Source organism: Metopolophium dirhodum, chromosome 8 (assembly GCF_019925205.1).
Source record: "Metopolophium dirhodum isolate CAU chromosome 8, ASM1992520v1, whole genome shotgun sequence".
NCBI lineage: Eukaryota > Metazoa > Arthropoda > Insecta > Hemiptera > Aphididae > Metopolophium > Metopolophium dirhodum.
In genome coordinates, this window is record NC_083567.1 from 20,278,555 (window position 1) to 20,295,921 (window position 17,367).

The 17,367-nt window shown below is 30.9% G+C and overlaps 1 protein-coding gene across 1 annotated transcript in view; it reads left to right on the forward strand.

Moving 5' to 3' along the window:
• The window catches only part of LOC132951072 (lachesin-like), a 101,031-nt gene that overhangs the window by 62,401 nt on the left and 21,263 nt on the right, over nucleotides 1-17,367 (forward strand). Inside the window, exon 6 of the mRNA XM_061022765.1 lies at nucleotides 12,413-12,541. Coding sequence (XP_060878748.1) covers nucleotides 12,413-12,541 — 129 coding nt within the window. The remainder of the gene's footprint in view (nucleotides 1-12,412; nucleotides 12,542-17,367) is intronic.

Genomic DNA, 17,367 nt, shown 5'->3' on the forward strand with positions numbered 1-17,367 from the left:
TTTTATTTTTATATTATTTTATAATAACGTTTGGGCGAGTAAGAATTTACTTTCTTAAACAATCTTGTATTTCAAATTGAGTGTACGACGTCCTCCAGTAATGTTAAGTACAGAAATATTAGATAATATTGGTTAAAACAATTTCAAAATTTAATTAAATTTATAAAATCTGATATTATATGCCTCTGGAGAAGGAGAAAGAGAGAGAAAGTAGAAGAGTATAAGATGACGTTCAAACTTTATAAGGATTATAATATATGTGTGTATATTGTCATTCGAACCCTCTTGATCATTGTGAAATCTCTCAAAACCACTTTTAAGTTTATGTATGGGATGAACTTATATATCACGATTGTAAATTTATTTCTTTGACTGCAGTACTTACCTATTTTGTTGACAGTTTTATCAATTTCAAACTAGAAGCTGATTTAATTTAGTACTTCCGCGTTATCGTAAAAAATTAATTGACTCACGCAACACATACAATCCGAGGGCCAATAAATATTATGATTTAATTTAATGGGTTTTCGTTTTCATAATAAACTTATTAAAATATTATTTCCAAATAATGTACAAGCTTCGGTGAACAGTCGTCGTGTATGCATGTGTAATGTGTATACGCCGCTCCGTTATAGTTAATTATTTTCTATTGGCCTTTCGTATTATTTTTGTCCGTTGTAACTCATATCAAAACATAAACATTCAATACTTATCTATTTTCGTATACTAATAAGTTAGGTTAGTTACTTATACATCTCTCCTCGACCTCACCTAAAACCGCAACGACATATTAAACCATATAAATGAACTAACTGCAATATTACTCGATACAATGATTAGAATAGTCTGTAATTATTATTTCAGAATCTTATCTCATCTATCACTCGAAATTGAATAGTCCTGGTTATCATCTAATTGCATCCAATCACAGTAATGGTACCGCCTCTGCAATTTCAATACAGTTATTCAATTATATCGTATTTTTAATTACAATAAAAATTACTTACAATCCAGAGAAATGTATATGACAATAAACCATACTGTTCCCCTCGCTAATAGCTAATGCCTATTGTCCGTTAATACGGAATATAAAAACTAACCCATTCAAACACTTTTTTTTAAATACCTAGGCCACAAATTCATAGTCCGCGGAAATATTAATGCAAAACATCTTCGCTGGGGCAGCCGAACCAGCAACCATCGTGGTAACGGTCTTTTACATATTAGGTATCTCCTCTATAAACTATACACAATTCACTCCCTCTTATCCAACCGAATTGTGCTCTTTCCCAAGTAAACACCCAGACATACTCTACATCTTCATTTTAAAAGTACCAAACAGCCAATTTACCAGTTCTCCTCACCACCAATTTGAGCATTACGAATAAATAAAATTACTAAGTGGGATGCATTTAAATTAAACTCATTGATGCTACCAACTTAAATATAAAAATCTCCAGAAAACATTGAGGACGCCATAACCAAGTTAAATCAATCGATAAACAAGGCCAAGTGGAACTCCTCCACAATACAAGAGCCCATTCCTTAATTGTCCTTAAGTGTTCCTTCTCACATACGTTGATTATGGAACAACATCTTGCAAGAACGCTATGGCAACACACCAATATCGTTCAGACAAAAAAACGTCTAAACACACCATCCAACAATTTAAGAATATTAGGTACTCTCTGTACCCAGAAATTAATCATCTAATAACTATAATATAGCCTCACTATCCATCCAAGTTGGGCCAATCTGGAAAGTATTTAAGATTTTATGTACACAAATAAATGTATAGTAATGAAATATGTTTCAATTACATATCTCACGCTCTTCGTCATCTGATCATTTCTAATATCGTGTAAATTATTCATTTTTAGAGTTGTAAATTATTGTGCTGAATGTCAAAATATTTATATTTGTATAACTCGTAAAACAATTATTCTTGTAAATATCACTTGATTTCTGTAAGTCATAATATAGCTATTGATATTGTTAACTTTTATTTCATATTTCTCCATACATTCAACAAAACATACATATCAATTAAAAAATCATCTTTTAATATCTTTTAATTTTCGATTCGGTAAAAATAGTACAATATAAACATATGGTAAAATATTAACATTTCAAAAACAACCCTTATTGATTAAAACAAAAAAGCTGTCTGGTAAATTTAATAAATAAAAAAATATATATCACTTGTCAGCGAAATGCATTTCTCATACATGAAAACTTTTATATGAATTTATTTTTAATATTTTTCGTGCACATAATATGATATTAATTATAGATTATTGATTATGAACTCGCATCGGATGAAACTCAATTAATGGGTTTTATAGTTTGTCAATTATACTTCATCCAATGAACTGAATATTATACCCAGAGTTCAGCGGTCTCGTCGGATTTGTTTGCATTTCAATAATCGGAAATATGTGTTTAATACGAAATAATTTTTAAGAGTAAAAATTAATTACGATAGTGATTTTTTCGTTAAAATCTAATGGACGAACTTTGCGTTCCGTCGAATCTGTTATGTCAAACTCTTTGACTAATAAGCTAGTTGTTACCTGCCGCCGCACTGCCGTCTCTGTCAAAAACGTACGTTTTTGCGAATGGCAGTTGCTCCTTGACGCTGCCACAATAGTCCTATTGTCATTGCTTCGTAGACACCAGACATACTTCGCTCTCCTCCGAACATCTAAAATAAAAAGAAAATAATAATAATAATAATAATAATAATAATGATAAAAAACTATGCTCGAAACTCTAGTTTGAAAATGAATATGAACGAAAAAAATAATACTAAGAAGAAAATAATCGATTCCTCATAATTCCAGTTTTAAACTTCAGATAAAAGTTTCTTCCACCCTTCGTTTTACACTCCAAAGGCTTATTGAAATGCAGAGGAACAAAAAAATATATCGCCAGTTGGCAAAAACAATGGAGTCCGATGCAACCGAGATAGGGTAAAAGTATGGATCAGACGGTTCGGACGGCGATTTCAACCCTCGCCCGAGTTTGGGTGTGGGGGAAAAAAATAACTCAATGTCATCATTAACATTTTTTGTGATTATTTTATTTTTTCTTTCCTCTCGATCTTAATCGAACCGACAACGTCCTATTGTTATCCAGAATCTTTATAGAACACGCAACTTGATACCGCGGAATACTAAAAATCCTATGCACTTTAAAAACCACCAAATTTCATATCCTTGGATTGTCTTTTAAAATGAAAAAGATGCTTTCTTATGATAAGATATTAAAATATTATCGATAGAATGGTGATCAAAATAAAGTCCAAGTACCTAAATAAACGTATTGTTATACGTATTTATCACTTCTACCTTTGTGTGTACAATAATTACACACCCGTGCACGGCGTTTAATGTCAGTGGATTAGTTTTAATGATAATAAATTGTGAATTTTACTGATGTAACGTATCATGTATGGTAATGTTGCTTATGAAAAACAATGAGTAGCGTTATAATTATTTTCAATTTTTTCTTTTGAATATAGAAAATTATACTTTTATAGATATGCAGTTTTGCTAAAAAAAAAAAATGATATTGTTTTTTTTTTGCTTAAGTATTCCTTCTGATAATGGATACAAGTAGTATAAATAAAAAACAGTTACGCATAAATTATATTTTAAACAAGATTTATTTAGGTACCTATGTATAATATATATGTTTATAAGCTCACTTCTATAAATACACTAGTGGTTTTAATGGATTCTAATGTCTACTGGTAACATAATTATTACATAATATAAATAATATTATGTATCTCCTCAGCATATCACCATTTATCATATTTTTAACCCAATTATGTCTGATTGTATGATATACATTGTATTTTTTTAATTAGCAATTTAATATGCAGTATACAGTGTGTCCCAAAAGTCCCGTATCACCCTTAATATCTCCATGTAAAATCACTATATTTAAACGCGGTTTTTTTACAGTACTAAGTATGAAAATTCTGATTGAATGGCATAAAATTCATTTATTTTTTTCTTTAAATTCAAAAATTTTCAAAAAAATTTTTTACGCATTTAAGAATTTAAAATTTTTAAGATAGCCATTTTGTTGAGCATATTTTTTAAAACAGTTCAAAAAAAAAAAAAAATACTAAAATTAAATAAAAATTAACCAAGTTAGAGCAAGTTATGTTTTTGAATAATTGTAGTAAAAAAATAAATATTATTATTAGATATGAAATTAGATATTCATTATTGAAATGTGAAATAATAATATTTATTTTTTTACTACAGTTATTCAAAAACATAACTTGCTCTAACTTGGTTAATTTTTATTTAATTTTAGTATTTTTTTTTTTTGAACTATTTTAAAAAATATGCTCAACAAAATGGCTATCTTAAAAATTTTAAATTCTTAAATGCGTAAAAAATTTTTTTGAAAATTTTTGAATTTAAAGAAAAAAATAAATGAATTTTATGCCATTCAATCAGAATTTTCATACTTAGTACTGTAAAAAAAACCGCGTTTAAATATAGTGATTTTACATGGAGATATTAAGGGTGATACGGGACTTTTGGGACATACTGTATATTATATAAATTAACTTGTTATCGTCATGTTCCGGTTAAATTGTCTGATAATGTGTCATAATATTAGGTACTTATTAAATTTTATAAAAGTATGAACCTATCAGGTCTAGGATCATAAAAATGTTTTCATAATTATTATATGTCATTTCTAGTCCTTTAGTAAAACCGAATATACAATAATTATTAGTACTGTCATCGTGCCAGTTCAGTCGGTCATTTTATTTAAGTCTAACTAGTTAGGCAATTGGAACATTTTTTGTGCTTATTACTATTTCGGCGTATTTTGGTCTTTGTAAATATTTGATTGGTCGTCATAATTTATGAAAGTCGGGATAGTTAAAATAAATAAATTACTGTTACATTAAAGAGACCCCGCTGTGTTCGATTGTTATTTCTATCTATTTTTAAGAGCTACTACAAGAGTGGTCGGTTGCCATTGTATTTATGTAGTTTTATTTTTTCTAATACAAAGCATTTAATTGATATTGTTTTAATTTTTATAAACCTTTTACATCAATATGTCATAATACACATTTACAGAGATCATAAATACGTCACCCATTTATTATCAATTAATAATATTGTTGTCGGTTTCTCAGCGGTACCTTACACGTCATAAACTATATGAACTTAAATTATTATTATCACTAAATTTCCAATTAATTCTAAAATACAGTACCAATACATGACCAGTTAATTTGCTTGGTGGAATAGATCAACACATTCAACAACCAAACTTATGTACAAATAGTTTTTTTTGTGTATCAATTATTTTTCAATAAAAAAAAAAAACTTCCGTTTGTAAGGTATATATTACCATTTCAGTGCTTTTGTATTAACTGAAAATAGGTTGTTCGTTAAACAACGGTATTATTTAAAATTAATTGTAATGAAACCAAAAACAATTTATTTAGGGTTTACAATTATTGTTTTACTCCTAATGAACATTCTTCAACCCCCGTTAATGGTTGAAGTTAGCTCTTTAATGTTTAAAAGTTGGTGTCATTTATCTTAGTATTTTACAATGGCGAATGGTTGAATGAAAACAAGTAAAACTATTACCAATATAACTTTGTTTGCATTCTGCAGTCAGGTTTTTATGCAAGAATAAAAGAAAATATTGTTCGTCGATACATAAAACATAATTTCGTTCCTATTCCTTATATACCTAAGATGTTTACTGCATTATATTATGTTACTGGAGCATTAACGTAAAGTTATATTATGTATGAAAATTTCAAAATTTGACGTATAAGCTAGTAAAAAGTTTTCATTGGAAAACTTTGCCTTTTCACAGATAATATGACTTTATTCCCATCATTTTTTCTTGGCAAATGTAATTCAATCGATTTGCCCTATCATGTGCATATTATTATACATAGCAGTATCCTCATATAGTTTGTAAGATTTTTCATGTATAATTAATTAAATAATTGTTTGATAGCAAAACTTTACTCGAAACCTAATGTGTTTTTGGTATTTATTACTCGTAGTGTAGTTAAATTTAATTAATAAATACAATATTAGGGGGATTTTCCTTATGCCTACTCCACTTGTCTCCCTCCTCCCCGGGATGTTTTGTCTAAAATGCTTATTTTAAAATATTAATATTTTTACGCTAATAGGTGAATGTAATTTTTTATTAAAATTATTATTACATTTTTGTTTTGGCCGCCAAGTAAATTATAGGTAATATATTAATATTCACTAATAAATAAAATGTCCATTACTTTTTTGTTTACTAGAGAGATTATACATATTTTATTTACTTATTTCTATACACACACACATACAGACACAGATGTAGGTATACCGAAAATTTAAGGATACGGTTTACGATTAAAACTTTAGTTTGAAGGATTATTTCATAAGTTTTATACCATAATAAAACTTTAATTGGATAGATTTTTGTTTTTTTGCGCGTAAAACGATTTTGTTAGTGCACGCAATAATTTTGTTTGTTTAATATTTTTAAACTGTTGAAGTAAAACCATCTTTGATTTCTAAACAATAAATTGTTTGATTTATGATCGTCGGACTAATAAATCATAATATGTCTTTTCCTTCTATAGAACCTAAACGTATGTTCAAAATTTTTTTTTATAACGAAAAATGCGTTTTTAAAAATTGTATATAAGAAAGAATCGGATGATTATATTAATATCTTCTACTCATCTCTACGCATATGTTTACACTCGCGATATATGTGTGATATAAAATTATTACTTCTATCTGTCAGTATGTGTTTTATGTCGTTGAGAACAAATCTTTAATACGAGTACAATAAACGTTACGATCATAATAATATACTTCAACAAAGGGGTTCGATTCTTATAATACCTTTCTCCCTGGTCTTGTGGGTTGAGCCACTGAAACTGAAGTACTTAGAACACACATGTTTTTATCTGTTGAAATGTTTTGTTATGTTTTAAACATACAACAACGAAAATTAATTAAACTGCTTTCATTATTTAACCATTCTAATCAATATTAAAAATGTACCTAGTTGGAATTTATATACTACCTATTGTAATACATTTTAATAACTTTAATTAAAATTTTGATTTATCAAATATAAGTACCATTTTCAAATATTTATATAAATTTAAAAAATAAAACAGTGTATGTGCTATAACATTAATTGATTAGTTCTGTGACTCAATTCAGTGAAATTTAAACAAAAAATATAATATTGTAAATTGTTTTAAATGTTTTAAATATTTGCAACTTAAATATCATATTTATTATAATAATAATATATACCTAGTATTTATTCATATATTTAGTAATTTTTATGAACTTACGATTTATATTTTGTTTTTCTATTTTATAAAATTATAATTGTATTTTTACCAATTGTCATTCTTATAACTATTTAATATATTTATAATTATATAAAATGTTATCACGTATCTGTCGATTTCATAATATTTGTTTTTTTTTCGTTTCATTTTCTCAACAAATGGTGAATACAGTTTACAGATAAGAGTATTCTTTCATATTTATGGGACGAGGAGTTAATCAAAGTATTAATTTACATTATTAAATATTTATGACTAGGTATAGATTTTGACCATTGTGTGTCTGTTCTTTCTTTTACAGAACTTTGTATATTTTATTCCAATGTGATTTGATAAAGTGACCATTTAATTCAATAGTCATACGATCTCAAAAACTCAACGAAAGGCCTAAAAGAGAAAAAAAATCCATGACTTTAATATACCATTTCGTTTAAATGCTGCATTGAAGAAAAATGGCATAAATATAGCGGACCGTTTTCATCTTTTTTAGGTTTATACATTTTGATTGATGGAGTTATAAGTTCTATGAAAGAGCGCATTTTAATACCATAATGATCATATAGGTACCTGCAGAGTGCGTATAGTATATTATGCGGCCCAGGAAAATAGGCTAAGGAAAACAGACAATCGTAGACCATGTTCGTAATATAAGGTGCTCCTGGTGGGGGCAAGAATTACGAACAAAAACGAAGGACACATCAGTGGCGATCTCTGGGACCAAAGACTGCCGTTTCTATACTTTAATCGAATCTTTATAAACATGCATTTGATGATTACTAATTTTTTTTTTACCATCCTGAATAGTCGTCGAATTGGTTGATGACTGCATCTATATGCTTTGCTTTCCCGCCGGGCCGCCATAATTTATTTACACAACGTTATGCATTATTTACAATAACATCAAGTACAATTACAATTACAGTTTACGAAATTACGGATATTATTATTACGATAAGTTACTAGTAACGGTCGTGTTCAGCTGCACCTGTGCGTCGGTTTATCATCGATTCTACGAACTATAGCTGCCCATTGATGATTTATTTGCCTCTGCTGCTCCTGATTTTTCTTGTTGTCCACTATTAGCGCAATGCACTACTGCTCTACTGATATACCAATTCTCCCGGCTATTCAGCATAACGGATAAAATAGTTTGTGGCGTGACCTCCTCGCCCACTGCGATCTCTAGTTCCATCAAACGTCTTCTCGCCCACCGATCACATCTGCATGCAGATCTCCGCGTATCACGCAATCAGGGGTTTACCGCACACACAAATCTGTAAAGGTAGGCTTGGAAACAGCCATATCCCGTCAATAGAACTGGGTCATATAATAACCCGCCACCTCGTGGGCTCGGCTTGCTCGTACGCCAGGTATTAGCCGCTTCGTCACGCTCCATGATGTGATTTCATCCACCCATTTTTGCTGCCAACCAGCCCCACGCATTTCTGTTAATTACTATTACCCTAGTATTTTCTACCACTAAGGTTTTTGGAGCCGCCATAGTGCGCACCCACACCGTGCCTAATCCAGTGTGCTGGGATAATGCCTGCCCCTCCCTTCCAAGATCGCTACTGTGCAGACCGTTCTGTAGGAGCCAGCTACACTCAAAGCCACGGTGCGCTGGGGCCCGAGCAGTTGCTTTTGGTGGTATTTCCATTACTAATACTTCTAGAACTATTACCTTTTATTTTTTTTATCGCGGAATCGCCGACTCGGTCTATTACAACTACCTAGGTATTATTACTATTGCTACTACCACTTCTACTAACACTACTAAACTCCTACCTACTATTACTGCGTATTGATGTAGATAATATAGTGGAAAACTGGAAAGCCTGCGAAGGAAATCGGGGAAATCCGGCTAGGAAGCCGTTGATTCGCAAACGAACGGGTATCTTGGGAATGTAAGCAGCTTAATTAAAACTACTACCGGAAAACAACAAAAACTGTGGACGCGGGATAGGTAATTTTAATGGGTTTCACGGTTCAATAATCTTAACCAAACTCCTTTCAAAAAGTTATCCATACTCTCTCACAACACACACACACGCACATATATATACACATACGCATGTAAGTACATATTATATTATTTGAGCCTAACTCCGTCGACGACTGATTTTCATCGTACCCAATAGTTTAATATTGTTGTACGGTCTATACGACGCTTTGTTTGGAGGTGGGGGGGGGGGGGTGACATCTGACAATAATTATTATAATATTGTAGGCTCGTGTAATGCGCTATAGTTCTTGACGGGTCGAACGAAAATTTCGATTTTATTATCTCGTCGCCGTTGTGTTTGACACACATTCACTCAAATCCAATCCACGCGGAGTAACTAGGTAATTTAAGTATCTGTCATCAGCACACAATTATTAATTAATATTGAAATTACTAATTAGTTTTCACACACTTTACTGACTGTTATTCATAATAATATTAACGTGTTTAATCAAGATATGCGAAAACTCCGAAATAATACATTACAAACAAATAACAACTCATACTATACAATGCCATACAATACAATACGACTATGATAACTATAAGCAGCATGTTCGTTTTCGACTTTGTATCGATTCGGAACAAAAAAATTTAGATTATTTGACAGTGGTTTATGATAATAAGATAAACACATACACGTACACATAGGTATATAATACAATGTTATATTATGGGTTTATAATATAAAAATATAGTAAAGAACTAAAACTGTGATCTTCTTTTACCTTGTTATTGCGGCACTTTTTTTTAGCTCTTTATAAAATACTTTTTGTCATTGTTATAGAACTCGATACAACAACGGATTTAGATTTGAAATACCACGTAGAAGATAAACGTCTGTGTTTGATGTTTTCAATTCCAATGAATATCGGGTTTATTATTATTTTGAAATCCCTTTTAAGGTCTGATAAAAATATTTAAAACACTATTTTCCACGCATCTTGCAAATTTTGCGTAAATCCTGTTTTTTTATCGTTGGAAAAAATACTCTTAACGATTTACTTACTGTTTCACCTGTATAACTACCGTATAAAATATAGTAATCATACAATTACGAGTCATTATAAAAAGGCGCAGCAAACATTCATTCCGCGAAAATTCCTATGATATTTTATACATGCGAGGTGTGTGGTGTACAATACAAATGAATTAATTACGTATGAGTTTTACAATTTTGTCCAACAAACATAATTTTCTTATTAGTTATTTTATAAATATTTTATTATTTAAAATATTGTTAAATTTACTGATGCCAAAACAATGATATTCAGTAATAAAATGTAGTTACTACCAACCTAAATGAATGATTTGCATAATGCTTCACTCGGAAATGGAAAACACGATAATGACATACAAAAATGATTATTTGAATCAATAAATATATTGTAGTTGTAAAAATGACCATTTCTTATCGGAGAGAGTGTGGTAATATAATATATTATGATTTAAGTAATTATAAATTTGATTTTATTTATTAAAAATCGAAATATATATTAAACCAAACAAACTTAAATCGAAAGTTGGAATGCAAGACAATAATATTATATATTTTTTTTTTATATCGAACGAAAGATTCGATACGATGTCGTATTACTGGTATACGATCGTCTATGGACAGTGGTTGATAAGACTATACGAGCATATCGTTACTCGACCGAAACTGTCCAATTATTATTGTTGTAATAATTAAATGTACATATATTGACTTTGAAAATAATAAATTGTGTTTGTGTTATTATAATACAGAAGATATCGATTAAAATTCTTGAAAACTATTCCGTATGCATTCAAATTATTGTTTAAGTTTTATTGTTAGAAAAATTCATTGTTTCGAACTAAATTAATAGTTATTTTATTTCTTATAAAACTTTGTAAAACTAATAATATTATCAAATCAAAATAAATTTAACTTCGGATAAACTAGAAAAAATCGTCACAAACATTAAATTGTACATAGTTTGACAATAGTGTGCACGAAATAATCTATTTGGAAATCTCAATGAAACTGCTTTGAGCTGTGTATTAAGGTCGTAATATTGTAAAGGAATAAAAAGACACTGATACAGAAAAACATAATTATATTCCACGCAAACGAGTATTAAATATCAGTCTGGTCAGTTTGTAAATTGTGAGCAAAGACCAAACCTGATTTAGTGAACCATTGAATTGGATTCACTGTGAACATTTGTAAGCAGCTTAACAGTTTTGTAACAGGTTTTTCTGTTTGCGAAAATCAGATCAATTTTTTGGATATGTCCCGAAAAAAAAACAAAAACGAATTTACCTTGGTGGGTGTTGGGTTTCCGTTGTCTTCAAAGTGGATACGAAAGAGAGAGAGAGAGAAAGGGAGTAAAATCCTATTTATGTAGGCAGATACAAAACTATGGAACTGAAGAAAATGGATTTTTTTTAACTCGATGCATCAAAAGAAAAAATAATGGTTTTTATTCATCTATCTTCACGCCATACCGGTTTTATATCGAAAATAAATTGTGGACAAGGAATTTTTCCTTAGCTATAACTGTTAAATCTTTGATGTTGAACGAAACCTTCCCAAATTGTACACGACATATCGGTATTTTTATTTTCATTTTTTTTTAATGTGATTTGAGTTTTGCCAAGTCAGTCACCACGAGTGCACATAACCTGCATTATTATATCAAATTCATCTTTACGGATGGCATCTGAATTGTATTCAACACGTTTTTTAATAGTTGCGTACCTATATACAAACAAAAATCGACTCGAAATGGAGTTCTTAGAATTAATGTACAATTTAAGCGAAGTGATTATATTTTTCAAAAATTAATTTTAAAGATTTTGAAAATATTTATTCATTGGTTGTATTTTGTTGGTGGGCGAAATCTGCTTGGTTCAAACGATTCTTTTCATTCCTCCATTATGGCATGTTTAATTTATTGGTTTATCTACCTTCTTAAACCGTGATAAATGTACGGCGTACACATAATATATAATATTTGAACAGTGTACAGAAGCCACGAGTACATTATTATTTAAATGTGTTTCAGTTACCACATACCAGGGTGAAGTGTTGCGGTTGACCAAGGTCAGCAGATCCGAGATGGGAGCTTACCTGTGCATTGGGTCAAACGGAGTGCCACCGTCTGTTAGCAAACGCATCACGGTCAGCGTTCACTGTAAGTATAATAATTATATGGGTAGTATTACAGTTGTTAGTTAGTTAGGTAGGTATATGCATTACACTTTGAACGTGTTTTGGATAATCAATTATATCTGGAAATCAAAACGTTTAATATCCGCTGGGTGAGTAATGCGTTATCACGTCGAACGTCAAAAAAACATTATTTTTTGTTTATTGTGATGCACATTTGGATGCGGTGAAAGTGCTTGAGCATAATACTATATAATATATATTGTATCGGCGGAGGCTCGTTCGATTGGGGACCCGTCGTTCATTTATAATATTATTATACTCTACATAAAGCGCATTCCGTATTCGAACGGCGACGACTACGCCGTGTAATAACTAAACGACCGGCCTCTCCCCCGACAACGGCGACAACCCTATCATAACCCCCCCCCCCCCTCCCAAACGGGCGTATACGGCGTATGCTATAATAGTGAGACGCGAATGGAAAACAAAAACCAAAAAAAAAAAAACCAAACCTATTTCGGAACATCCTTTCGCGGGACGTTGTATAATAAAATATACGAGTGCACCGCGCGTGTACGGCTTTCGATGCACTTCTCGTCCGTAGGGCGGGTGGGTGGTTGAGCGAGACCGCGCGGGGATGTTGAATTAATGACGCGGACCGGCCACCGCAAGTCACTATATATATATATATATATTATATATACGCAAACACTATTTATTGTATGCACACACGCACAACCCGCCCACAGTCTTCGACGCGCGTACAATGCGTATTATAAGAAACCGCCCCCTACACACAGTGATCGAGAATAAGAAGTCGGATGTTGTGCGGTACAATTAGAAAGTTTATACGAGACCTCGTTAAGTATAATACGGACCCGCACAGCCGCCAGGATTACGGTGCGGGACAAAATTAAAACGAATACCCGTCGAGAGGGATTCGGATAATTTATTATTTCCTCGTCGTCGACGACTTACGAAAAATAGACTTATATTGCGCCCGCGCATTTCGTCGCGTAACGGTTGGGTCTCGGTTTTTTTTCACCCCTCGTCGTCCTGGTCGGGGTGGTACAATATCGCCGAAAAAAACGCGGCACTAGAGGTCTGGTAGGGTGGTGAGGGTCGGGCGGATTACGAGAGTAAATATTGAAAATAAACAATATATATTTACACACGTTTCTCGATCAAATTATTTGTAAACGCGTATAGCAGCGCTGTTTATGGTTTTTGGTTTCCTTATCGCGCTGTTTCGGTACCTATTAAATGTCGAATTACCTGTATCAATTTGCAATATTGATCGTCGTAAATATTGTTGCACAGTCCCAAACTCACAATGGAAATCATATTATCAACAATTAAATATTCTATACTGTTATAGACGTTTTGTAAGCAAATCATTCGTGACATTATTGTTTACTGATTTATTTATATTTTGTATTATTTATGTCATACGTTATCCAAATAAAAAGAATATGTAATAAGTATAACAATAATAAGAGGTGGTCACGTCCAATGGTCGTCACAGATGCCGCGGATAGTTTGTTTAATAAAAAAAAAAAATAAGAGATTTGCTCGAATATTATTGTGTAGTTGTCGACAGTGTGTCGCGTCAATTTAATACAGTTCTCGATTCCTCACAATTTGATTCTAAATTATACAAAATACTTAAATTGCACATATTATTATACCTACCCATTATAATAATATTAACTGTACCCATTATTTAATTAATTCAAGAATCACCAAAAATTTAAAAATATGAATTCACGTCATAACATTGTCAAATAATATTTTTAGTTATTAGTATAGAAACACCAAATATTCGCGGCCAAAATATTTCCAATTAACTTTCATGAAAATATAACCGATATTTATATATTTTTTCATTAAAATGAACATTATATTAATAACAATGTACAGTTTGTAAAATACGATTCGTAAAATTCGTTCGTATAAGAATAATACTTATATTATGATAAATATAGTATGCAAATAAATGAAGTTGTATATAGTTACTTTTGAAGAACTTGACGTAAAAATGTAATACATGCTCACAAATTATTACGTGAGTTATCAGACATTACTAATAAAATAACCTAATTATCACTTTTTCATTCAGATCGGTTATGTGATAATTTTTGGTTAGAAAATCCAATAATATTAATTAAAAGCTAAAATTGAGAAACATTATTATTCATTTATTTACTATTCCTATTACATTTTTTTTTTTTTTCATTATATTATTATTCGTTCTGGCCATAGAGGCCGAAATTATATTGAATCAAATTTTGAGATATCTTGTGATTAAACAGTTTTTATAAAAACATTGTATTTCTCACATAATTGTTTGTCTTATTTTGAAATTCAATTGTTTGCACTATCTTTATAAAATATAATAACTGTTGTAATAGCTTGGAAGCGGTATTCGTAAAGATTCACTTCAACTACCTACGCATAATACTCTGAAGCGGAAGAAAAATATTTCACGAATGTTGTACAATATTTTATATAGTTAAAATAATTCATAATATTCAGACAATAATTTGAGATTGTTCAAAGTTAGTTGTTGAAATATAGCTGATGCGTGAGAAACTTTCTACTGGATTCAAAAATGTATAACCGCATCGGGTCGGATCCAAATGGAAAATTCTTTAGTAGATTCAGGACACGTAGAAAAGTGTTGAAAACTATGGTTGGACTTCTAAAATGTAAATAGAAAAATTATAATAACTTCTATTAGAACTACCACCACACATTAGTTTGAGACGGTTGATGTACCACTAACATTTTGTATTTGTCTTCCTTCTATTGCAAGTCATAAACACGTAAGTGTATACGCAATCAATCGACCTGGTTATAGCTATAACTACGTACGTATTTTATATTCGGTTAATACATTGCATTTATAGGTCATAGTTCTTAAAAAGTTTAAAATACCACTATCTAATATCATTATTTTTTTTTTTATTATAATTAGATAAGTACATTACATATTATATAAATATTATATGAATAAAGCAGTTTGCTTAAGTTACCTCAGAAAGTATAACTTGTGGTGGGGTAAATGAGTTACAAAACGTAAACAAATACAGGGGTAATAATATTACATTTTACATAATATGTTGACATTATCCCATTTTCTTAATTCTATGTATTACAATAAGTTGAATGTATATACACTAGGTAAGATTAATATTTGCACGAAACCATTTAATAACCAAGTCTTAACAGTAATTGGTTATTATGTGTTTTATAATTATTAAATGTCATTATAATAATATCTTATATTCTTACATGTATAAGTACTTGTTTCAATATGTTTTTTACCGCTTTTATTTCGAGTAGTGTTTCGAAAAAAAAATTTTGGTAAAATGTAGTATTATTGCTTAATTTAAATTAAATAACTTATAATTAGTTTACTATTCTTACCTCGACGACATAATAAATCCAAATTTAAATTTATACTGAATCACAGAACACTGGCCGTGGTGTGTTTAAGATACATATTGTCATCAAGGCTGGGCAAGTTAATGATTTTTTTTTAACTCAGTTAAGTTAAGTTAATATGCACCAATGACAAAAAGTTAAAAGTTAAAAGTTAATACACACTTTTTGTTAACTTTTTATCAAGTTAAAAAAAATTAATTTGTTTATACAACGCTAGTGTACTTAATTTTTTTCCAACCCAAAACTAAATTATAGGATATAGTGTTAATACTTCATACAGTATTTCCATATAAATTAGATTCAAATGATATACATTTTTAACTTTCAACAATTTACGATACATATTTTTTGATATGAAAACGAAATAGTGAAATATTATAAAATTAAAAACAAAATAAATTAACTTAACTTACTTCTGAAAATGAAAAATTAACTCGTTAACTTCACGTTAATTAAGAAAGAAATGTAGTAAGTTAACAGTTAAGTTAATGAAAACCCAAAAGTAACTAGTTAAGTTGAAAAGTTTAAATTAAATTAACTTTTTAACTTAACTTTAACTTTTTAACTCGTTTATGCCCAGCCTTGCATATTGTTAGTCTTTATATCCTTTGAACGGCGCATTGAATAGTTAATTTCGGTACACGGGTGAATAGATGTCTCCTTCGGTATGGAACTGCACGCTGTTATTGGTATGGGAATATTATTTCGTTGCGACAACACAATGTGTGTGACCAAAAACAGAAGAAATTATAATATTATTGTGTTCATTATAAACGATCGTTTTCGTATAGGAGGGCAGTTATTGGAGAGCTTACTACCACAGCCACTATAATGGAAACATAAAATATAGTGACATCTTTTTGTTACTTTATTTTTCATTATCTATCAACCATATTAATTTGCTAAATGCATGATTATTTTTTTTTCAACTAACCATTTAAAAATATAGTGGCTGGTTAAACGGATACTTTGTACGTGTACGAATTATTCGGGGACAATGGGTATAATTTACATAATAACGGGACAGCTCGATATTCGCCCTTCTGACTCGGGTCCGCGTGTGGATCTCGAGAGGTGTGTGCTCGATGGCGATGGGAGGGGGTGATGGTGGTGTCGTGGTGGAGTATCGTAATTCTTAATCACGTTAGCCCCGGGGGGTTTTCGCAGTCGGGTCAATTGGCGTCGGTCCACCGGCAGAGTGGAAAACTTTTTTTCGTGCCGTTAAACGCCGCTCCGCCACGACGGACTCAGAGGGGGGGGGGGGGGGGGGGTTGCGACTTCGGCGACGTCGACGAATACTCTCTACGCCCGGTCACAGAGTATACATATTCCACGAATACGGGCTGCGTGATCCACTTACGAATCGTGCACGTTAAATAGATTTTCGCGTTCGTTATATTT